The following is a 25592-nucleotide window of genomic DNA, read 5'->3' as shown; positions in this document are numbered from 1 at the left end:
CCTAACGAAAGGTTACGGCGTTAACGCCATGCCGCATTTTAACCTGCCCTACTGCAGCCAGGGCGATTACCCTGAATGAGACGTGTAAACTAAACGCAAAGTACTACGGGAAGCATATGAACATACCGTGATAAAGCATTCATATATTTACTACTTCTTTTAAGGGATCAAAAATGTCCTGGTTTGGTTTTTTAACTAGTTGTATGGAAATCTCGCCTTTATGTGAAACAGCCAGATATACAATTAGAATACAATGGAAAAAAATTACAAATATGTCATGCAGACTTTTCAATTCCTCAAGTTTATGAAGATAACATTATTTCTGCTGGCTTATAGTTGTAAAAAACTAATGAAAGCTAATGCTAATATTCATAGAATCGCAGAACCATAGAACCTTAAAGCCCATCTAGTTCCAACCCCCTGCCATGGGCAGGGACACCCTCCACTAGCCCAGGTTGCCCAAAGCCCCATCCAACCTGGCCTTGAACACTGCCAGGGATGGGGCATCCACAGCTTCTCTGGGCAACCTGTGCCAGGGCCTCACCACTCTCACAGGGAAGAATCTCTTCCTAACATTTAATGTAAATCTACCCTCCTTCAGCTTATTGTTAGCTAACAAAAGAGCTACTTCTTGAAAACAAGTTTGATGCTGTAAAATACAGCTTATAGAGGAAAAGGCAAATCAGTGATATATACCAAATTAATTAACAGAGAGACTGGTAACTGCTCGGACCTTGGGTAAATAGTCATTGAACGACTCGCAGACAATGATGCTGTTCAGCTGTTATTAGACTGGAGGGGACTCAGTCTGGCATCCTGATTTTGCTAAGCTCAGTGTCTTCTCATACTTAGCATGTACACGATCAATATTTTAGTCTTATTCTTAGAAGCTTGGGATTAATAAGCACAGAAGGAGTCTTTTTTGATGCCAGCTTTAACATTGAAAAAGAAAGTTATTACATGGCTAAATCCAAAAAAGGCACATGGGAAACCAAGATCACTCCCGAAAGCCATTCCTTCGGAAGGGGCAGGAATTGCTGTTCAAGGTTTAGGCACTAACTTTTGGCCTGGGAAAGCTGAGCTGAACTCTCTGCGCCACAACGCCTCTCCCGTGTGCAGACAGGGAAGCAGCGAGGCTCCTCTAACACATCACTTCTCTGCGTGTCAAACAACGCTGGCAGTACTGTCAGAGCCCTCCAACGTGAGGACAGCGAAAAGCATGGAAACAGAAGGCCTGGGTGATCATGTAAAACCTTTCATAATTGTACCCAAAATCATGATGTCCTCTTAAAAGCATGCCTTCTTCTTGCCTTCACTATTTTTGGAGGGCTGTCAATAAAGGAAAGTGACAGCCTCAATGCTGTGGTACCAAAAGCAAAGAGACATCAATAAACACGCAGCGTGTGTTGTCGGATGCCTGAATAACGCTATGCCTTTCTTACCTGTCGCGTAGGTAAATACATCAGAAATCACATCATCTTTCAGAATGGCAGGACTTTACAAAAGGCAGCCAGCGATACCTGGTGGATAAACCCAGGTTATTAACTCACTAGTGGCCACAACAGTGAAAAAGCCTGGAGCTCCTCAGTCTTAGCGAAGGGCAAGTACCTGGGTACCCACAAACCACGTGGATATTCAGCAGCCTCTGCCTCTTGCTGGTCCCTGCCCTTCTGACAGCCTGCACGTTACATATTCAGGTGTCTGCAGGAGGTGAAACCCAGGACAAGCGATTTACATTTAGCTCCGTTTTGACTTGGAAAAAGATGAAATTAACAGAAAAAATAAGGGGACCGTCGTGCAAATAGCTGTGATTTACAGCCTTCTTTTGGCGAGGTTATGTCATGCTTTCAGGGGTCTAATAAGCTACACAAGCCTGGGAGAACCAAACACTGACGTCTAAAGCAACAGGGCTCCAAAATATCCCCCAAATCACATTTTGACCATTTCACCTGCTGCAGCCGCAGGGTCAGCTCCAAGCTGGAGGTGCATTTCCACCAGAAGCCATCCTGCTCCCGTTCCGGCTGCAGTGCAGCGGCCGTGCCGCCGAGGCGGGAGCCGGACAGGCGAGGAGGCATCGTCCCCGCACTGACGCCTGTCATCCTGTCAGCCTTGACCTTCAGGCTGTCCTCAGCATCCACACTGCAGCCTGCCTGCACTTCCCCGCTGACTGCGAGCGACTGTTGTCTCACTGCCTGACCTTACGCAAACACGATACAAACAGACAGCCCACCTCAGCTCCATCACTGTCGGCTGCTAATACAGGAGATTGATAGCCACATGAAATTATCTCCCTGCTCGACCTTCATTACTAGGTGGCATATTGTGAGTGACAGCCAACCTCATTCTGGGGAAAGCTAAACCACCCGCTTGGGTTTTTTTACTGTCTAAAAGTGAAGGAACTTCCTTTTGTAAAGAAAATCAACACTTCAGACAGAAAAAGAAGCATTTGTTAAACAGAAAAATGTCTAAGGTGACTTGAACCTTTCCCAGACCGCCATGCATAACAATAACACCTCAATGCACGGCTACTCCAAGATGCTCCGTCGGACACTGTGCCAGGTTACAGGGCAGGCGTGCTCCCACATCTACAAATTTTACACGGAAGGTTTTTCAGCTCTGCCATGAGCTATAGGTTTCCTGGGGAGAGCATGGCCAGCCCTAAGGCAACGAGCAACGTATGGTCGTGGCAGGTGGGAGGAAGGGACGTAGCTAAAGCGAACCTGGCTTTACACACGTTGCAACTGCCAGTAAGGACTGCATGGGTAAATATTGGCTTTCTGTCGCTCTCTGCCAGCCAGCTTGCCGATGCACGATGCATGTGGCCTAAGCAGCTTTCTGAAAAGAAATCGTGACTCTTCTGCTCAGATATTCAGACTTCTGAGAGTAGACATGAAAGACACGGAGTCACATTTTCTCTCAGACCCCCTGCAGCCCAATTTTTGATGTCCCGATAGCAGAGGCCAGATACCGCACTCCACAGTCCCTGTACCAAACTCCTCTGGCTGCCGCGCATTGCGCAGAGCCTGCCCTCGGTGAGAAAGCGCAATGCTGCGGCCTTGCAGCTCCCGTAATCCCCAGGCAACAGGGAGACGGCAGCAACCAAGAAGGAATATGAACCTTCAGCCTTTCGATGTGAAGTCAACCATCAGCTAGAGACAGCTAAGTCACAGCAAACCATCTCATTCCTTTCTTGGAATATTTTAAACGAGGTCCTGGCATAGCCCGGCCGTGGCTGAGTTGTCCCTCCGGCAGCACCCAGCAGTGTCCCAGCACGGCGCAGCAGCCACAGGCAGCCCTGGGCAGCTGTACTGGCACGGGACTGGGGTCTGCACACCGCACGGCTTTAAAGCAAGACATTTTCCTGAGCCCACAACTCTCCAGCCCAATGGGGAGCAAATGGTGGGGTGTCACCTCGGCCAGTACTATCAGATACCTCTTGCCACCGACCCTGATGAAGAGGAGGCTCCAGCTCCGGCTGTGCTGGATCCTGTGAAGAGGTACCTGGGGTAGCCATGACCGGCATCCAACCTTGTCTCTGTTATGGGCCCAACGGGCTTTGAACCAGGTCCTGTCCCCACAACGGTCTCCTGCTGGGATGAGCCCTGCCTATGGAAGAGGGGCAATGGGGGCAGCCAGATTCCCCTGCCCAGCCTCATCCCCTACATGCCGTGCCAGCAATCTCCTAAACATACACCTAAAAAACTCAAGGTCCTGACCCCCTACGGGACGTGGGTGCCCAAACGCCATCCAGCTCCCAGGAGAGCGTAAGACCCGAATGCCGGTGCCGCAGGGACACACACTGCCCAGTGTGCTCAGTGACTGAGGAGCCCGGTGCCCTCTGCAACACCCTTCTGTGCACTGCGCGCTTTCGCTTACCTTTTCGGCTCTGGATTCGGCTGGGATTTGGAATCTTTCCTTTTTTTGGACTCCTTTTTGGAATCCTTTTTTGTCTCCGCTTCAGCGGCAGGGGCATGAGACACTTTGCCCCCCTCGCCTTCTGCACTTGGCTGTGACCCACCAAGTAATTCTGCCTTAAGTTGGCTTTGGGCAGTGATTGAAACGCGGGGGGCAAGGCCAGCAGCAAAAGTGAAAGAAACAAGAAGAAAGCATGAAAAAACTCAAAATAAACCAAAAGGAAACCAAATTGAAAGCAAACAACTGAAATCAAATTAACAATTGGCAAAGAAGGAACGAATGAGCAAAAGAAAGTCAGAACTAAAAAGAAACTAAGGAAGCAAAAACTCGGTTTCCATGACAAGATGTATGAAAGTAACTGCAAAAGCAAGCGGCAGCCTTGCAACGTGAAACCTGGGCAATGTGTGTCATAATTTGGGATGGTATTTACCAGAGGGTTTATGAAAACACATAATTATTTTATAACATTCCTTCCTTCAGCAGCATATGCAGGATAGAGAGCGATGTCTCAAAGTATATAATGCAACTTAACAGACAAAAGCAGAAAAAGAAGCTGCAATAGATGCTACAGCTGTCAACAAAATAAATAGAAAAGGGAGAAGCACAGCTCCAGTTCCTCCCATCAAAGGTTTGCCACACTTGAGAGAAAGGAATGGGCTACTTCTGAAATTGAAATTGCTTTGCAACAGCAGCAAGATAAAATTTTCAGTTATGTCTAAGCAATTTCTGAACTGATGTCACACGGACTTTAAATGAAACATGGGTGCCCGAGGTCTTAAAGCCCTTCTGAATGCTGAAGTTTGATACTGCTGAAAATTTCACTGCTGCAACTTGTCAGATCCTCTCACACAGCAATCCAATCGGCACAGTATATCATGTACTTCTATTTATTCAACCCGTGGCAGTCACACGTACTTCAACTCTATCTTGTCCAGAACTGCATCTAGCAGGTGCCTGGGTAAGAAAGTTAAAACCCCTCATTTCTGGATCCTCTACGTGCATTTTTATTGCTTACATTAAACAAGCAACGAAACAAACAAACAAAGCGACTATGCCACTAGAAGCGCTGCTGCCAAACATCCACTGTGAAAACAAATTGGGGACTGTTGTGCATTATCCAAGGAAACCTATATTTGACAAAGTCATCCCTTGCTGGCAGGGAGCTGCTAGCCGAGAAGAATTCCTTACCTGTTGCCATGAACATGTGATGCACAAAAGGCAAAGCTGTAGTGAAGTAAGGTGGGGTCAATCATAGCTCCGTTTTCTGCGCGCTCTAGCAAATCTCTGAGGTAGCAGAGATGTCTGTGACAGCCTCTCACTCCATTACGTGCACAATACTCATCTAGCACAAAGACCTGGCCAGGACTAAACCAGCCCTGTTTAGAAATAAAGAGACTTGATTTTAAATATGAGTTATTAAATACAAAGGCTATCAGATTTGGAGGTTTAGTGGTCAACTGTTCTAATAAAAGAAATACAAACCTAAGGCTATGTTAAGGAAAAAGGAGAGAGGTCACTCTTAAACAATACAGACTGTACATCATCACCCAAACACAGCATATACTCACTGCAACCGTTAACAAAAACATATTATGCTACCATTAACGGGAAATGTCATTTAAAATGCTGAAAAGTTAGGCCAGTTCATGTCAGTGCCTAGCAAAAAAAAGAAATAAAAGGGGAAAAAAAAAAGACTTACACCTTTAAGAGATGATAAAGGTTTGGTTATTTAAACAGTGTGAAACAGTAATCTCATTTCAGGGATGGGATTGTACATTCGGCCAGGAGCAAGAAGACTGATCTGGGGGAGAGCATGGAGGATTACACTGAATAATGACTTCTCTTGCATCTGGCAGGTCGGAACGTCCTGCAGACGGAGGAAGGCAGCTCCACAGTATCAGAAGGGGACGTTTCCCATCGTCCTTATCGCGTACCGCTGGCGACGCGCTCTGCCATCGCCCACCTCCTCGGCATCACAGCAAAGGGAGGCTCTGCTCACGAGCTGGGTTTCTTTACACATCCAGAAACCTCAGACTATTTCTGTCTGTCAGTCCTGGGGGCCTGGTGACACACTGCTTGCGATGCAACGTCAGGGCTCCCGAGGAGGACGCCCTTCCCTGCGAGGGGACGGCTCCAGTGAACGTCCCGGGACAGCCGAAGTGGAGCACGCCTCTGCCTTCGGGAAAGGCGCTAGCAAGAACAAGTATATTCTTGTAGATTGCTTTTCAAAATGCTGCAAAACCGTCAATATTTACATGGAAATTTGGGTGCTAAACAATTGCTAAGACGCAGCTCTGGAATGCATCAAGCTGCAAAATCTTTCATCGTTTAATTGAAAAGTTCCTGCAGCGGGCGGGAGAGTAGTTGAGGCAGAGCACTGCCCCTATAGGCAACTTCTTTGCCACCCCATCTGTTACCCCAAATGCTACATCTTAGAAACAACACTGCTGTGAAAGATTAAAATATATTTTCTACCACTCAGATGACACCAAATCTTTTCTAGATGCCAAAATAGCTGCTTTGAAAAGAGTTGAAGAAATATCAATTAAGAGCTCAAAGACATAGAGAAGGATTTGCTCATCCTTATTGGGCCAACTCCAAAACAGATTGAGAAAAGAATTAAAATAATGAGGGGAAAATGATAGATATAGGGAGTAGCTACAGTGCTGGGATCACTAGAAGTGCACATTTCAAAATGAAGCCACAGAACAATGCAGATGGGACGGCGCTCTGGAAGGCTATTTTTTGGGAGGGGTATTTTGCCTTCGCTGCTTTTAACAGTATTTTTGTTTGCTTTTTGGTTGGTGGTATTATGCTTGATTATGGATTTCTTTACGTTGCCTGTTTGTTACATTCTTGGGCCGTCTCTTCACCTTGCCTCTCTTCACACAAGTCTTTGGCGATCAGGCACGGTAAAAATACAGAAATGCCATAACTGTTCTGCGATAGAAAGCTGTGTGCATTTAGTTACCGTGGTAGAAATGCAGTTGAAATTGTTATATTCACCTAATACATAAAAAGGACTCAGTCCCCCCTATGGGGTGAAATCTCAGCCCTACCAATATCAAAGGGATGGCTGGCACTAATTTCACTGGGGCCAAGCATCACGCCCAGAGTTTGGGGTGAAGGAAGCAGGGGGCTGGACCCAGCGATCCGGAGTACCCCACGTTGCTCCCCTGCACCACAGTCTGAGAAGCGCTGGTCCTCAGGTGGATGGAAGGGATGGGGCAAACACTCGAGATTGCTGCCATGGCTCAGTGAGGGGAAGCCTGAGCAGAAGCTCTGAGGTTCAGTGATGAGCCTCAGACCTCATGAGAGCACAGGCAAGCAGACTATGGTGGAGAGATCCAGAGCCCAGGAGGACCAGGTGGTCTTCTTTTGCACGGCAGAGGTAGGAAATAAAAAACCTGCTGCTGAACGGGGCTCCAAAGTAGCAGTACATGCTGCTCCCCACAGCCCCAGGAAAAATCTAAGGTTTGATGAAAGGTGGTATTCAGACAAATCCCCCACATCTTCAGGCAGATCCTGGCTCTTGATTAAGATTTGCCTGGCGCAACCAGCTGACAACCAGCCAGTCTGGCAAACACAGCTCATAGTTGATGACACATTGGGTGTCTCTCTCCAGTGCAGCTAGGTGTAGCTCAGTGTGGTCTCCCAGATGGTCTTTAATGGCATGAGGAAACCTGGAGGGGACAATGGAGTCAGGCTGCAGAGCAGCAGAGCTGAGCACAGGGAGCTCAGCTGACCATGTTCAACAAGCTGAACCGCACCAAGAAGGGGACACGTGTCCCAAGCACCAGCAGGGAATGCAACGGGAGCTTTGGAGCTGGGTAATGCAAGGTTTGGTCAGGGTTGGTGTAACACTGGCAATTTTTCTAATGGCAAATGCAGCTGCTGCTGCAAAAAACAGATTTTTTGAGGGAAAATCTTCACTTTTCAGTAGCTGAATTTTCCTATTTACCATAGGAAAACCAAAAGAATTTCATTTTGGTGGCCTGCTTCATGGACCTTTTAACCTGACTCCTTCGCAACATCTTGGCTAGGCTGGGCACTCTGGAAGACCACCTTTCCTCGGGAAATGCCGTGCTGTATTACGCAAATCCCACAAATGCTGACACATCATGGGCAATACAGCTCCAGCAGAGACCCGGCTGCCGGCAGTGGGTTGGGAAGTCTTGGGAAGAGTTGAAGGGCAGTCTCAGACACAATGCACGTGTCCAAGCAAACAGAATGAAGACCTATGCGTGTGTAGGGTCCATACGAAGCTGGAAGAGGGCTTGCTCTTCCCGAAAGTCCAGGAAGAGCTGTGAATGCGACTGCGTTACCAGTTTGTTGACGATGGAGCCCTCAGCAAGCTCTGCAGACAGCGCTCTTCCCCTTCCCCAGCACGGTGCTCTCTGCCAGCAAACATCACTTCTGCCATAGCTGAGATCAGCCAGTCTGTTTGTTTTCACAGGGATGCCCGGCTCAGCCAGCGAGTGGGCTCGCAGTGACGTGGTGTAACCTGGTTCCATGGAAAGGAGATGATGCCAAGTTATCCTCTGTGTCGCAGTAAGCCACTGTGTCAGGGTGAGTCCTCCCTGGCACCTCCACGTCCACGTTTGAAAACAAGAAGAGGTGTGACGAGGCAAAACTCTGTGGGACCTTGCATGGGAATGTCCTGTTGGGAGAATAACAATTGCCCAGCGGCACACAGAGCGGACAGAGCAGGCTTACCACGGGCTTGCAGCTCCTCCAGGCAAGCCAGCGCAGTGGTATCACCAACATCCCACAGACACATCAAGAGCAATGGGAGCTTTTTGCAGTTGAACTAAAATTTTGAGGTCAGTCTGTTTTTTTACGCCATGATCAGGACAAAACCATATCAAAATAAGTGAAGAAGCATGTGAAATCCAAGCGTAGGTGAACACAGCCCATTATTCTCTTCTTTATAACACTCTGCAATGGGTGATTTGAAAGAAGATGGTTAATTGGTGATGCTCTGCTTCAAAGAGGCACAAGTCTTGGTGCTGAGGGGAGCTCCACCACTCCAGTAGCTTCTAGCAAGGGCCTAAACATCTTAATAACAAGTAGAAGTGTGGCTGGTGGGTTTCTTGAAGAGAAACATTGTTAAACATTTTCAGTGATAGCCTTGCACCGCTCCATGAATTTAATTCAACAGACACAGCTCTTTCACCAGGCCCAAGACTGCACAGAGACAAACCAGCTGCAAGCCAACCTGTCAGACATGCATGGATGGGGATGGTCTTCCTAGGGTCAGCCATGCGTGGGGAGCAGAAGCTGCATGCCAAATTTACTGCCTGCCAGAGCAAGGACCGCGATGGAACCGGTGAGAAACCTGCTGCAGGTCTGACAATGCTCCCACCAAGCCTACTTGTACCACTTGGGTATCTGCGAGTAAAGTGCACGCTGCAGCCTTCCCCCACCCCGTCCTTACCTCAGGGGACGTCCACAACCGTTCCTCCTAGCCCTGCCTCTCATCAGGAAGGTGACAACTCACTACCACTAACGGCATTTACTGGATCTCAGCCTTTCTGAGGAGATCAGCCCTTGCGTGCGGTGCAAGGAGCAGAGCAGGTGAGAGGAGCACCATGGTGGAGGGGGACGTGCAGGACAGGATTTGAGACTGATAGTCTCACTGCCAACTGCTCAGTTGTGTTCCCAGGTGGCTGCTCTTCACAGCAAGCCACTCAAGAGCCCCAGCTCCAGGGGCTGCACAGCTGGCAAAAGATGAAAGTTATTGGCATGGAGTGGTCCTTCTGCTGAAGAAGCCCACGATGACACCCCAGCGTGGAGGTCTCTGTGCAACACTAGGAGGGTGGCAGGTCAGGATCTGTCCCGTGCCATGTTCAGGACAGGAGCTCCATTTCAGGCCCCTCTAGAAAGGCTTCATCCTGTTGTTTTCTCAGAAACTAAGAGCCTCTTCATCCTCCTCACTGAAACTGCTAAAAATTAATTGTTCGAGTTGTGTATTGTTAAAGGTTATTTGTCATTTAAACCCTCACAGTAGCTAAGAGCCCCCAAGCACTGCACCCCAGCCAAAGGCTACAAGCTGTCCTGGAGCATCTCAGTGCCACTGTCCTATAGACCACGTTACACAGCAGTGGGCTGAGAGCTGCAACCTGCGCTCATGAGAATAACCAGGACGGGCGTGCGACTACATGAGCGTGGACAGACTGCAGCATCACTGCAGTTATCCACCTAGTCCCATCTGTTACCTGCTTGGCATCCCTGCTCATAAACAGACACAAAGCTGGGCCACAATTATTCCTGGTGGGACTCCATTGACATGGGAGGTGGTACCAGACCGTCATCTTTCCCCTGTTCTTTCATCCAGAAGACTCTGGAAGGCAGTGAGGGAGGCTGCAAAACACCGCTCTCTACTTCACATCCCCACACGGGAGTTTGTCTTTGCAGGAAGAAACATTTTAAGCATTGCAAACAGAAATGATAAAGACAGTGCAACTGGAGAAGAACAGCAGTCAGTTCACTGCAGGTAGCCTCTCAAAAGAAAATACCTCTGGGCCAAATTCAAACCTGGTGTAAACAGAAGTCAATCTTCCAGCAACAGGGGGATTAGCCCCCACTCGCACTAGCTTTCACTTTGCTGCTTGATGTTTATATCACTAGAGACCAAAGAATATACTTGCCAGACAAGAATAGGAATCATTAAGTCTGTGGTCCAAAGTGAGGCGCTGAACCATCTCAAAGAGTGAAGCGTGGTCAAAGTTACAGGGATTGGAAGAGATAAATTCATCCATGCCATGCTTTTGAGCTCTATCTGCATCTGTTCATTTATACATATAGAGAAAGACACCATTTAGAGAGATATAAGACATTTCAGTTGACAAATACAACAGAAAAAAATATACAGTATGAAGCATGAAAGCTAAATATCTCCTTTTCCCTACATTGCCATTAACTTTTCTCTTTGCAGGCTATACAGTACACTTTTCACCTCCCATTGTCAACTTGCATCAGTTATGGACTATCTTACTGCATTTAGGCAAAAGATTTTAGAATTAACATCTCGTCAACTGCTCATTATAGTGCATTTATTCTGTACTTAAAACCAGAACACAAACCCAAGAACTTAACTCTGTATCTTACAATACGCTATGAGTTAACAGAATTTTGGCTCACGTAAGTAAATTAGCTCCTATTTAGGTAGTTGCGGTTAATTATAATAGATTCTGCCATTCTAATGACGTTTTTCTCTACATTTACTAGGTTTTCTAGGTATCAGACCAGTTATGTTGTTCTTTATCCAAACGCCAATGTTTATCTCCCCACGGCAATTTTTTTTCCTAATGGCAACTTTAAATGCTACCTCACTGAAACAAAAAGAAAGATGCTCTTTTAAGCATCGCTAAGAAGTTAAATTGATATGTAGTTTGCTGTCACTGAGGCAGTAACCCGACAGTGCGCCGGAGCTGCCAGTCATCCCGACGGAGGGACTGAGTTTCCTCTGCCTGGATTACGAGCTGCCATTTTTGGGTGAATTAACAGCCCCAACGTATTCACACTTCTCTGCTTTGGGTGACGTTTACGGGCACTAACTCCTAGGGGCTAATTAATTAATCTCAACATGGTTAACTAAAAATACACCGAATTCAGCAGTTGAAATGAAGCTGCCAAGCCGGCCTGGGTGCGGCCAGCCGGGACCCCGCTGGGAGCAGGCTTTGTTCTACCAGCGGCCGGGGAATTAAAGGACACCTTTCACTCGGTTTTGTCCGTGCTCAGCTTCCTACTATATGGGTTCTTGCCAAATCCTCGACAAAGAAAATAGGATTTAAATCCTTCCCCTGTTTATAGCCTCCTAGGGGAACTGGGTGGCCTTGAAACAATGCGGCTGAAAGGACACAAAAATGTGGTTTTTCCGCAATAGTAGTATATGGTAACTGTATTTGTTTTAAAACAAAATCTCTCTTTACCACAAAACCCAAAAATCCTTAATTAAAAAAATTAAAAATAAAATAAAAACAGCTTTAAATGATAATGAGACAGTGTTCTTTTATATATGCTTTAGTATTTGATATTAAGCTGTGAAGGATGGTATGTCTTCCTAAATACCTCGTTCATGTCTGTGCTTTCAGATACTACTGATCATTGGAAGCAATCTTTACATTTTCTGTATAGTCTGTCGTTAGCTATATACAAACTATATAAATAACATCACCCACTGGAAAGAAATCAGACAAATTAAAACATGTAACATTTCAATTAGCTGCTAGCAATACTTAATTCAGCAGTAGCTGGCAATTTTCCTCATTAAAACCCTGCTGAATAAACACTGATATTTTTCCTACAGCTGGTTAATATTTGAGGGTCCTCTCCCCTGTTTCGCTCCGTGCACCAGGTCCTGGTGCCTCCCCGCCCCCCGGTCCCAAACCCCCCCTCCACCTCCGCCGGCGGCTCCGTGCATTCAGCACGGGGACAGAAGAAGAAGCCGCCGGCGGTGCCGAGCAACGTGGCAGCACGAGGGCTGGCTCGGGGGATGGGGACAACGTCCCTGACGAGCCCATCACCTCCACAGCACCTCTCCAGCATCCTCAGGCATGGGATGCGAAGCCCACCCAGCCCCGGGGGTCCCGGCACGGGCCGGCTCCTGTCTGTTTTGACAGCTTTCTGCCCCATCGTCTCTGTCCCTTTGGGCCAAGATCGATTTGATCGCGTTCGCTCCCAAAGAGTTTGTCTATGCTGTTTTCGATTCCATCCCTAGAGCCCGCAAAATGTTTTAACAGATATTATCAGACTATTTTTAATGGCTTGCTGCTCTGCCCGGCTCCTCGGAGTTGACTGCAAGCTGACAAATTGGCTGGAGGCCTTCATTTGCCAGCTTCGCTCAGAGATTTTATTACTTTTCAATTAGGAGCCCTGATACACTGTCAATCCTCCTGCTCAGCCAACGAGGCTCTGAGCGCCGAGTAAATCAGCTGGAAATTTGAAGAGTCCTCTAGCCCTTTAGCTGGTGAACTTTTTTGAGCAGATGTGCTAGAAAGCATGTTTGAAATGAATATTTTTTTACTCCAGACCAATAAGCTTTTCCCCCCTTTCTGTTCTCTGAGCAAGGTGGGCACAGAGCGGACCTTCGGTTGCTGCGAACCGACGGAAGCTCTGCTGGCTTCCACGGAGCTGAGGGTCTGTCCCGGGCTTTTTAAGATCTCCCTGCCCAAGGCAGGGGCACAGACCGTTCCCTGCCAAGCATGAGAACAGACACAGTGATTAAACAGCCTTCACGACTGTCCGTTAATTTTACTTTCATTAATTACTTTGAAGCTACACCTTACTGAGCATCCCGTTGGGTGCCCGCTCGAAAGCGCCCATTTGCCCCAAATCTCCCCACCTCAGAACAACCACCCGAGGAGAGAGGCATCACACATGGCACCGCATGAGCTCGAGTGACCAAAAAAGTATGAGCACACGATCTGCTCGGTCGGTGGTTTAAAAGGTGGTTTTCTGCCATGGGAAGGAAGATGAGGAGCTGCAGCTCTCGCTGCAGCAGCGGGGCTGGGTGGGGGCACGTCGCCCACCCGGGGGATAAAGCCGGCGTGGTGTGAACTGGAGATGTCTCTGGAGAATGGTAATGCACACATGTATTTCTCTTAAATGGATTATCTGCTCTGGGCCAGATGCCTAAAATTCTTAAGAATAACTAGGAGCAGGTTAAAAAGAAAAACCCTACCCTGAACTCACCTTCCCTTAATTAGAAAACAAACACCCCATGCAACTTGCAATTTATTTTTGCATTTTGATTTTTCCAATGGACTTGCTTTTAAAAATGAAATTTAGGAATCAAATTATACCGAAAGCGTTAAACTTCCTAGGCCATACAAAAAAGAAAAGGATAGACCTAAACATATTATTACTCCGCTCCAAACAGCTGATCTGCGATTTAAAATATTGCCAACTTCTGCATATGAAATAAGTTTTATGTATAATATGACCACTTTCAGAATGGCTTGTACAGTTTGAATGAGATTTTAAACAAAGTACAAAATGAGAATGGCTAATATTCACATCCAAACTGTACAGCTAATTTGTAAGTACTTTAAATTAATTGCTTCGGTCAAATACAGTTGCTTTTTTGACCCTGCTCTGTTATTCCAGCTAAAAAGAAAGGAGAAAACAAAGAAAGAAAGTTATACGATGCTCCAGTAATTTACAATCCCTCCCCAAGGTGCCGTGCCAAGCTCGCTGGTGCTTCTTTGTTCGGGGTTCCAGCCAAAATGCTGCTGCAGGCCCCCAGAAGTTATCTTACATATTTAGACAAGCCGCACACAACTGCAGCTGAAAGGTGTTCGATGGTGGTCTCGGACGGGAGGCTGCCAGCACAGACACGGGCAGCACAGACTCCACGAACCTTTCTTCTGGAAAAGTGCAGACTCTGGCCTTTTATATTACACTTGGTCACCTACGTTACAGTCTTTTTTTTTTTTTTTAATACTGCTGGGTTTGTTTTGTTCATTTTTATCCAGTTTGCATTTTATACTGACTCCATGAACTAGCCCCCTGTCACGCACGCACTCCCTACAAGTGTTTGAAATCAGAGTCTTAAAAATCTGCCAGTGTCGGGAACACAAAGGTTTCAACAGCAACGACAACAACAATCACAATGAAAACCAAAGGACCGTCCCACCATTTGGTCCTCTGAGGGCTGTATTTCTCTTTATCTAACTGTTATTTAAAAAGGAAGAGACAAATCAGACAAATCTCTCATTCTTTTTTTAAAATGTATTTCCCTGCCCTCTGCATTTCTTTTGCTCCAGCAATAATTTTGGCAGATTTTGCTCTGAGAGCGGTGAAGTTAATAGCGGGGGACAAGCTCCATAAAAGAATTCTTGTTATAAAAGGCTTTAGGTAGCCATTTTATTGTAAGAATTTCTTACTCCAGATTTATTTCTTTTTGTTAATGAGTGACTTTGTTTTAGTACCAAAGGCAACTGAACATCCAGTAAATTTTATGACACGTTTGCTTATTAAAAAAAAAACCAAACAAAAAACCCCCCCACCAAACAAAAAAACCCCAAACAACTGTAAATTAAAAGGTGACTTTGTATCTTACTCATCTGGAAAATGTGTGCTTGTCATATCTGCTTGACATTACAAGAATGAAGATGTGGTTTGGACAGTAACAAACAATGACACTAGTCAACCTCATCAGGAGACATGAAATAAAGGAATGACAATGATTGATGGCAGCTACTCATTTACAGATATTTCTAGAAAAGTCTTCGCTGGCCTGGCCGGGCAAAGCGGGAGAAGTTTTCCAGCCTGCGCAGCGCTCGCTGGCAATGCATGGCGGCGTGCCCCACCGCAACCTGCCGCACGCTCGGCCGCGTGCTCCGAGGGACGGCCGGGTCCCCTCCCACTCTGGGAGCCAAGGGACACGCTTGGGCTGCGCCTCATTCAGGAAATACCCAGGGGAAGCGCCTGGAAACCTCGTTTTGTTCGGCCGTGCGGAGCGAGAGGCTTTACTAGCAAATACCGGTGTTCTCGGCGGGGGGGTGTGTGTGGAAAAAAACCAACCCCGTACCGGAACGTAAAATGCCGGGCTGCTGTCTGTGAGCGAGCTGCTGGCAGTGCCGGCTGGTGACTTACCAAGTCCCCTCCTCGCCGTGCACTACGGCATTGCCACCTCTGAAAAGTGATGTGTGCGTGCGCGTGTGCGTGTCCGGGGCTCTGCAAACCTCCTCCCCGCTACGAGCTGCGGCCGCTGCAGCAGGCTGAACTCGCCTCTCAGCTGGGTAGCTAAGAGCTCTTTTTTTTTTTTTTTTTTTTTTAAACTTCGTATTTATTCCACGTTAGAAGATAGCTTTAAATTTAATCGGCTGTTTATTCCTGTGTTTTATGGCTTTTCCCATGCTGCAAACAAACTCTTTTCTGCTCGAGTTACAATTTTAATAAACGGTTATGAACGTTCCTGTAAATCACCAGACACACGAGGCACTGAATCGAAATCTAAGTTATCTAATGTTTGGTAGTTAAATGAATAAGAATTTGTAGTATGCACTTACATAATTCCTTGTGTGGCAAGTTAAAAACACAGTTTTAGAGCAGCTATTTATAATATAAAACATTGTTTCACAGCAATTTTATAACTATTTAAAAATATTTTGAATTGGAAGACTGAGGAAACCTGTGAATTTGTATTTCATAAGTTAGAGTCCCATGCTTCTTAAAGCACGTAGAAGTGATTTACAGGCTAGTTTTAAATTCATGCAAGTTATGTGAGAACTGAATTAACATTTTAATTCTGCATTCCTGCAATGAAGCATCTGCAAGTTGACAATACAGAAGACACAGCAGCGTTCTTATGATATCTCTAACTATCTAAAAAAAATAAAGCAATTAAAGCACAAAACTAATAATCTAATAGGATAGCAATGCATTGTAGTGCAAATACATGTAATGTTGCCAGACCCAAGTTCGTTCATTCATTCATTCACTCTTTCTTTCTTTCTTTCGAAGTGGCAAAAATCTGTATTTCCATCAAATTAAACTTTTTTTTTTTTGGTGGTTAAGTCTGATAAGAATCCTCTTTGGAAATCCAAACATTTAGAAAACAAAAAAAAAAAAGAAAGAAAAAAGAAAGTGTCTGCTGAGAAGGAATTCTGCCTGCTACCCAGGGGTATATTTATACACACACGCACGTACTCACACACAGAAAAAAAAAAAAAAAGAAGAAAAAAGAAACAAAAGGCGGAAGAAGAAAAAAAGGAGTCTTGTTCGATGGCCAGGAGGGATGACACCGCCTGTTCCTTCTCATAATTGCATTCAGATACTCTGGATACATATTTGCCAGCTCTCATGACCCACGGATGCTATTCCCTCCTAAGGAAAGCAGGCACTCACCAGGTATTAGCGAAGCAGCTTTTAACCCCAGTAAAGGATTTATGCCGCGTGTATTTAAGACTGAACAAAGACTAAGGAGAAGCTCTTTTACAGCTCAAGTTTGTGCTTTTATCTTTTTCAACGTAGGTATTCCAGTAGGAAAAGGTAAAATAATAATTCCCCTGCCTTATTCTTTGGCAAGCACTGCTTTGAGTGGTGATTCAGACCCACGCTAAAACATTCATTTACGATAATTTGGGGGAACAGCAGCACCCCTCCGTGACTAATGTATTTAAGTCGGAGTGGGTCAGCATCTCCAAATCCCGGGGTGACCCAGCGAGCTGCCGTTTGCTGCTGAAATCACCCCCTACGACTTTAGGGGAGAGGGAACTACCAAACCTCGATGACTCGGGCTTGTTTCCACAAGGCATGTGCGGAGGGGTTTTTGGGGGCTCCTGTGGAGTCCTGCACCTCGTCTAGGTCTCCTGGGGTCTCCTGCCCTACCTTTCTACGCTTTGAGGTGTCCACGGTTAGCCCCACATGCCGGTGCTCTGCACCAGGCTAATCATCGGCAGGGAGAGAAAGGATATTGTCAGAGTGCAAAATGATCTGTTTTCAGGCAGGAAGCAGTCAACTAGATGTAAATTCCATGAAACAAAAGAAGGTATTATTTACAGTTTTATTGTGATGTTAATTAATATTTACATCTTGGAATGAAAAATAGAAATGTTAATGATTGGCTTTACTAAGAGGATCACTTGATGCCAATGTGAAAGCCAGGGAGAGAAGGCAATTATGCAAACATCACATGCATCCTAATTTCAGTATGGAAACTTACAGTTCAAACCTCAATTCAGGAAAATAACATGGAAAGTTTGTACTACAAAATCTAAACATGAGAAAGATTTAAGAGAAAAAAAAGCACATTGCATATGTCAGATAATCTAGTCTGATTATCTGAGCTGTGCTAGCTACAGGGAAGCACTTACCCTTGAGTCCAGCTAGAAGTTAGCAGGGTAAGAAGGAACAAACCAGAATAACATAAAGACTAGCAACAAGGCTCAGGAAAGCAGACAGGAGCCCTAACCTAGCAGCTAAATATTTGGGTTCAAGCAAAGAATGAAAAAGAAACTTAAAGAAAATCAAACCAACCAAAAAAACCAGACACTTACAGCTGAAAATTTCTTAAGCAGCTCAATAAACCTCGCTACTTATTACGGGGGAACAAATCATTACAAATTCTCGAAACAACCAACTCTTTGTATATGGCGTGATTAACAGTCGTTAAATATAAACAGACATTAAAAAATGAAATATAACCACAAGTGATACGTAAAACAAGTACGGACCAATCTTTCATGGGAAAAAGAAAAGGATTTTAAACAAAAAATGACTGTTGAGCATGTTTGGGAATTTTGTTTGATGCATCACTAACACAGAACGAACAAAGATTGGTGCTTTCAGACAAGTGACCACTTTTATGAAGCTTAAATATTGCCAAAAGGTGTAATATGTATTGGCAGCATTATTGACTACAATACTGTGCATGATTTCAACAGTAAACAAGAACAGGTTTGGGTTTTTTCTTTTATAATGCGAACACTGGAGAAAAGCACAGCTTTGCGTGAATGGAGTTTTTCTTTTAAATTGTAGCAAAATAAAAAAAGCAAAACTTTTCACTCTAACAGGTATTGTTCACCCACATAAAAGGGATTGTAGAGTCATACAAAAATTAATGAATAGCAGGATCTATTTTTTTCAGTACTTAAAATTGCAAATAAAATAAACTCCACCCTGGTTCGGAGCTGTCTGTTTACTTCCAAGTCAAGCGCTGCTATTGAACTTCGGATGAGAATTTAAGTGCTGCTGAAGTTTGTGTTCAGTAAGTCGAAAGAGGTGGGAACCGAATGAATTCGCTATTTCTCCCAAGTTTCCCCAACAGCAAAATACGTTCTTCTCCAGTTTCTGTTTAACAGACAGCTCCATCACAGGAGCGGAGGGCTGGATTTTGTCTGCATGTGCATGCATGCGCATGTGCCATCTCGGACTGCTACAACATGAAAGCTATAACAACAGTTACTCATCAAATGGCTTAACATTTACTTCTTTGCACATCCTCATTCATCATAGCCTCTAATAAGCACAAAGAAATACGACAGGTATAAAGATAAATGTACAGGAATAAAACATCTCGCAAAAATCCTTACCTTTCTGCAGGCAAAAAAATAACAAACCAAGAAACCCAAGTCAAAAAAACCCAATAACAAACCAAGACTCTTTTAAAAATGCAATACTTGATATGTTTGAATTTCAAGACTGAAGGAGCTGAGATACATTATTTGTGCATTTAAGACTCCGGATAAGCCATCATGTGTGGCACGCATGACTCACTTCTGCTTCTGCTTACTTAACTGCTGCACCCGATGACTTTTGCAATGAGCATTGCCACGTACAAACGTTGAAATATGAAAAATGGGGAGGTCTTGCTGTTAAGAGGAAGGTGTACTGTGGCTGTCCTCCTCCTCTTGTAGGAGGAAGGTCCTGTGCACAGAGAGCTTTCAGAGGGATCTGGATTCATGGAAGGAGGAGGAACGAAGACCAAGGACAAAACACCAGCCCAGAGGACAGTAGCAAGTTGTCATCATCAGACTCAGGAGCTGACTGGTTTCCCCCTTCCAACACAACCAAAAGGGTTTTCCAGTCCCTGCAGCAAAAGGGGAGCCTGAAGTTGCCCAGCTTACGGGGAAAACACATTGTGGGTGGAAAGAGGGTGTTGGCATAAAAAAAGCCAAATGATCCAGATTTGGAGCTGGTATTGGCATAAGAACAAGTGAGAGAAACTGAGGTCAGATCCTGACCCCCTCAGGTGCCCTGGAGGGACCAGGGGGTGAAATCTCAGCTGTTTTCACCAGAAGCGAGGATGAGGGAACCCTGCCTCCTGGCAGGCAAGTGAGATGGAAAAAGCAAGGTCAGATCTGTGGCATTTCTATCGCTTTGAGCACAGTCAGGCAGATACAGGTCTGCCGGACCACGAGCAGCACAAGTCTCCGGTGGATGTGCTGGGCTGTGGTTAGGTGCAGACAGGACTCCTGGGCTCAGTCACCGACTTCGCTGCTCCCTGGCAAGGACTAGGACAAGCCATCTGCCCCTTCTCCATCCCAGGTAACCTAAGCAGAGGGGTTCAGCTCTCGCCACACACAGCGCTTGGCTGTGCATGGGGACCACACACCCGAAGGTCCATGGCCCTGGGCTTCACCTTTCACTTGACCCCACATATTGGTCTGGCAAAGTGAAAACTCCATAAACCTCAGGAATTTACCCAGCAGAAAAATTGTCCAGGCCTGATGTCTGCAGGGATGGGAGAAGACTGGAGGGAAGGGTGCTTCCCCTGTTTGCTGGTCTCTCGCTGTCCTCACCCTAATCCACAGGGATCATGCTGGTACGAGCCGGAGCGCATCCTCTTTGCACCAACCACACAGCTAAGAGCATCCTTCAGCATCGCTTGTTAGGAGAGGGAGCCACACGCAGCATCCCTCTGCCACTCTCCCTTGCTACACTCGAAGGCTTTTAGCACGTAAAAAAGCAGCCGTAGAAGGACCTGTGCCTGCTACATCCCAGAACCGGGGCAGGGGGACGTACACCCCCGGGAGTGCTCTCAGGTCAGCACGACTCAGCCAGGTCTGGAAGCTAATCACAGCCAGTAAACTTCCCACTTGCGAGAGCCCAATTCCCACCTCCCATTTTGGCTTTCTGAGAGGCGTCCTTCCTTCCCAACCCCAATCCATTACACCTTGCACCCCCAAAGCCAGTGACCTGAGTGGGATGAAGAGGATGAGGGTCACTGAAATGAAAATAATGAGTATGGGTTTACCATGCTGCATCATGCCACGTCCTCACTGACAGCAGCAGCAGCAATGCAAGGTAGGACGGAGCCCAAAATATGCACGAATGTGGAGGATACCCAAAAAAAAAAAAGAAAAGAAAAAGCAGCAAGCAGAGGTTTTCTGCTGTAACACTGATCACACAGCTGTACCTCTTGCATTGTTATTTTCTATAAATATTGACATGAAGAAGTGAAACCAATATAAAAGACGGTCAAATAATATTGATCAGCAAGGGGCAGATTTTCTGAGTTCCTTACAGCAAAATACTCCATAACAACTTTACAGAGACTATTTTAAATGTTAAAATCTGATTTCGTTAGAAGAATTTGCTAATATTTACCACTTTTCCTTATTTTACTTATATTTAATGATACTAATTCTTAAAATTTGCTGAAACTAGCAAGAACTGCTATATGTTACATAACAAAGGGGGTCCAGACGTGTGATCGAGACCTTCAAGAAGAATGAGCGAGGAGGCATTTGTCTGGTTTATAATCAAATTACATTTGCAAGACAAAAGAAATTGCTCTAAATTTCAAATTAAGCAAACTGGGTATAACTGCGCAGGACATGCAGCATAGCTACGACTTAAAAGATGATTGCTTTAAATTCACATCTAACTGGCCTGCAAAGCAACCTGTTAAAAATACCATATGTTTTCCTACAGTTGAATATTCAACAGGAGACCTCTTTTTGTGTGTGCATTTCATACTTGCAAGATTTGCACCTGTAGTTCTGAGCACGTGATGCATTTGATAGACAGCTAATGGCGCTAATGAATCGCTCTGATCTGGGTGTACAGTTTATTGTGTGGGGGTAAAAAGCGTGTCTGCAGAAAGCAAGCTGGGTCTCAGGTTCTCAGATCCCAGTCTCTCCTCCATCAAGTATTGCACTTTAAAATACTCATTGACAAGTTCCCCAAGGAATTTTGTTTCTTGGGTTTGGTTGTGCTAAACACACAGGTTAACTGCTTCTCGATCCACTGATGTAAAAAGCAGCTTAATGGTTATGAAAAAAATTTCATTTTGGAGTCAGAAACACATGTGCGAATATTGATTTACATCAGTGCAGAAAATCTTTCCATCAAAGACTTCTGCTCTCTAGGAGAACTTATTTACTTACAAAATTGAGAGATTGGAGCGTCTAGCTGGGGTACGTTTCCTCCTTTAGCATTTAGCTTTTGCACTTGGGTAGGCGGCACAGGTTTGTGAGACTGGCCGGTGGCTCGGTACATGGCTTGGACCCACAGGATACGGTCCTGCTCATCGTCACTTGCAAAAATCACCGTGTCGCCTTCCTTCACTGCGTTGAAGAACGCTCTGCCGCCCTCCAAACCTGGCAGGAGAGGAAGCGACAATGGAGTTTCACAGACTTTGAGGCCAGCGAAGGGATCTCCCCCAGCTTCCCACCCCACCACCACCGCGGGTGTCCCCAGCCAGCCCCGTGCTTCCCCAGCCCCTGGCTGAGCTCCATCCCCTCCCCTGTGCCAGACTCGCCTGCAAGAGAGCCCGCCAGGTCCTCAGGTAGCGCCTGGCACCACAATTACTAAAACATACCCCAGCACACTCGGATTAATTGTTTCTCTCACCTACAGCCCCGTCTGTGCAGGTCCCGTGCGAGTTGCACCACTGGAGCCCCATTAAAATGGGTTTTGCGGGGATGTGGCGGGAGGTTTCCCGTTACACCGAGTGCATCAGTGCTCACACTGCACGGAACGTGCTGGGTCATGTGCTTATTTCTGCCTTTGCCCTGATTCAGCACCCATCTTCCCATCTCCCTAACATGAGAATTAACCTGGAATCAAGGTCTTGACAACCAACCTACTGTGCCTTTCTTCATCTCCTCTGGGGATACCATTATCCAGGGCATGGTGAGGATCACCATGCTCAATGTGCTGCCCCACTGAAACAAAAGAAACGTGGTGCTCCTCCACTTGGAAGAAGGGTCTCACCACTCAGCAGGTACCTCCAGGTACCAGGGGGCTTTCTGTCCCTGCCCCTTCCACTCACATCCATCAGAGAGAAAATGGGACAGGCAAAAATGCTGGGTTGGTCCCATAAATATTTTCTACAATAAAGACGGGCATAGCAGCTAACCTTTTATCTGGGGAACGTAATCTGGAGGCACAGGTTAGGATCATTACTCCATTTGAGCATTCACTTTGCAATCAAATTTCATTGGGATTTAAGCATCTAATTCACTTAGGCTCCCCAGAAGAGACGAGTCTTTCCCTCCTCTGGTGCAACTCCTAGCTCCATTCCTTAGCTCTATTTATAGCAAAGTCATGCATAGCTAATGATCAGTATAAACACAAACATATTTAGAATAATGCTGATCACAGTTCAGCCACAAGCAGGGAGAGAGAGAGAGGACTCCCGTTCGGGAGCCGTATGCAGCGTGGCGAGCACGAGCACCTGCGGGCGCAGAGCCAGCCGTCGGCCCCCGTACCTGGCTGCGGGTCGGTGTAGTCCACAGTGTATCCGTCGAGCTGCAGCAGCTCTTGAGGTTCAGCTTTTTTCTCCCGGTAGCTGCACATAGCAAATGTATATTGACTAACCTGAAGAAAATCACAAAGCTAAGATGGCACCGGGTGGTCACCACAAGGCAGTACAAAGCGCTTACAAATGCCGTACGCTGACGGCGTGTTTACAGGGACCGCGGGCGGTGGGGTAATTTTGACGGTCATTGCCCGTACGAGACAGACTAAACTTTTTACCAGGCTTTTGCAAAGCTCTCTCTAACGCACCCTGCTGCGGCAGGCATCGAATTCTCCGCATCAGTACATACAGCGGTTTAATTTCCTCCAAAAGAGGAAGCTCCATGCTTTAAAACCCTCTATCATTCATCCCCAGACAAGTGCAAGAGTGACACCCTGTCACAAACAATGTGAGCTAAATTGCTAGGTGCCAGTCATATTAAAGCAATCTTAAGATCCCACTGATCTCGGCAGTTGTTGTCATCAGTGCTGTAAATGGCAGCTCTCACTCCTCTGAGGTACCATCTGCATGACACGATACATTCAATGTCAAGCTCTTGACGGAAGCCGACTCAGCTGCGGGGGCTCTGCCAGGCTCCCGAATCGCCTTCAGGAGGCCATCAGGCCGCATCAAGACCCCGTGCGTACTCGGCGTGCTGCAATCTGGATGGTCGGCGAGAAGCTCGTCCGGGGAGGAGAGGAGAGGAGAGGATTCTCCGTGCCCCAGGCTAGGAACTCACGGGGAAATTTACTGTCAAATGATTTCAAATGACTTTGTTAAGGTTGTGTCACATCCTGGACGCCTGACGTAATTTTATTAGTCTGGACATTTTCTTGACCTCTGGAGAAAACTTTAAAACTCTGGTGGGTGGCAATGGATCCTGCTCGTCATTTTTTGGAAGTCGGGAGAGATCCTGAGTGATGGGTGAGTGGCTGGGCTGGGGGATTTTGCCTCCAAACTCCAGGCAAATCGCTCGGCTACAAATACACATGCAGCACCTATTTTGGTGGTATCTATCACTAATAAAATGTCATTTATTTAATTCAGGGGACCCGTTTATTGGCATAGCGTCTCCCAGCCAGCACTCGGTATATTGCTGCCCTCTACGGGCTTTTGCTAGCTGCCAGCCTGCTCTCAGCAGCCCTGCCTGCACCGTGCCTTCCTCCAGGAACAGCTCCAAAAGCCACCCAAGAATAAACCCTATCATTAACACATTTGTGGGAGTAAGACTAAAAGTGATGCTTTAAGCATCTTGCATCCTCCTTAAAACTACCAGCGCTGACGAAAGATTGACAAGTAACAGACCAATAGCAGGAGCACACCAGTGCACATTCTATGCTATGAACTTTGAATGCATACCATCGTACCGGCAACATAAAAATTAAAAAGATTAACACGAAGAAATCTAAAAATAACCTGGTGCCCCACAGCACAACATTCAGACGACTCCTGCAGTGTTCATTCAGTGGTACTTGCAGTATATTGCTGCCATCTCCTGGAGAAACTTCTGAATGTGCTTTATTTACAGCAAGATTCCGGAGATTTCATGTGAGCAAGTGAGGATTTGGTTTCTCTGTGTTAGACAGCCTGAAATTCAGGGACTGCGTGATAAATTTAATTCCTGAAATCAGTCAGTGCTAACCTACGCTAACGTTGATTGAAAACATTAATACAACTAATGCTTTCTTCTTCTCCTATACGTTCTACAGCAACAGGTAAAATTCACACAGTAGTTCAGTTTCTTCTTCTCTGACCCTGAACACAAGGTCTGAATTTCAGGCTCTTCTTCATGCACAAATAATTCCTCTCACTTTGGACCCAGAAAATATTCTTCATCCCTATCAACAAGCCAACCATACCAACACAACAGTAATGTATGGGAACACACACAGGCATTTCAGAGCTTCTACTCGTCACGTAAAAAGTTATAAAATACAGACGTAGACAGTAGGCTCCGGTGGAACCGTCCTGGGACAGAGGCAAAGCAAACTGGTCCCTCCTGTTAGCATTCACATGATTTCCTTGGAAGAAGCTGTCCTACGTCATTATTAGAAGAGACCTCTAAGAGAAACCTACAGGTGAGTCTACAGCGTGCGACGAGCCAGGGCTCGTCCGGGTTCACATCCTGCTTCTCTGCTCACACAGCTCAAATCCAAAGCCCAAGCTCAGGATTGCCCCAGAGCCTGCTGGCAGGAGGCAGGCTGGGCTCAGGCAGGAGGGAGGAGAGAGCTACCCATGTCTCTGAAAAGGTGCCAACGGTGCCGTGCAGAGCGCCTGCACCTAAACAACTCCAGCTACTGACTTCAAGGACCGGCATACCAGCCCGTCTGTCCTATCCTGCTGCCTAAAGCATTTACTGCTCGGGGTAAGAAAGAAGCTGATGCCCTGGCTACCAGTGCAGTGTGGCGCAGTGGTAAAGCAAAACCCACAAAATGAGATTCCAGAAAGCTCGTTATGTCACAATCGTGCTCCGCTGCTGAGC

General features: G+C 46.2%; 1 protein-coding gene across 7 annotated transcripts in view; it reads right to left on the bottom strand.

Annotated features, from left to right (window-relative positions):
- CADPS (calcium dependent secretion activator) overlaps positions 1 to 25592 on the bottom strand; it is a 221161-nt gene that overhangs the window by 77380 nt on the left and 118189 nt on the right. For all 7 annotated transcript variants that reach the window (XM_054838539.1, XM_054838544.1, XM_054838540.1 and 4 more), the window contains exons 10-13: positions 23082 to 23190; positions 21756 to 21968; positions 10566 to 10702; positions 5104 to 5291 (exon numbers count right to left, since the gene is read on the bottom strand). In XM_054838539.1, the coding sequence (XP_054694514.1) occupies positions 5104 to 5291; positions 10566 to 10702; positions 21756 to 21968; positions 23082 to 23190 (647 nt within the window). The remainder of the gene's footprint in view (positions 1 to 5103; positions 5292 to 10565; positions 10703 to 21755; positions 21969 to 23081; positions 23191 to 25592) is intronic.

The sequence above is a fragment of the Grus americana genome, chromosome 11, assembly GCF_028858705.1.
Source record: "Grus americana isolate bGruAme1 chromosome 11, bGruAme1.mat, whole genome shotgun sequence".
NCBI classification, from domain to species: Eukaryota; Metazoa; Chordata; class Aves; order Gruiformes; family Gruidae; genus Grus; species Grus americana.
Note: the sequence above shows the minus strand (reverse complement) of the source record. Positions and strands in the feature narration are given on the sequence as shown.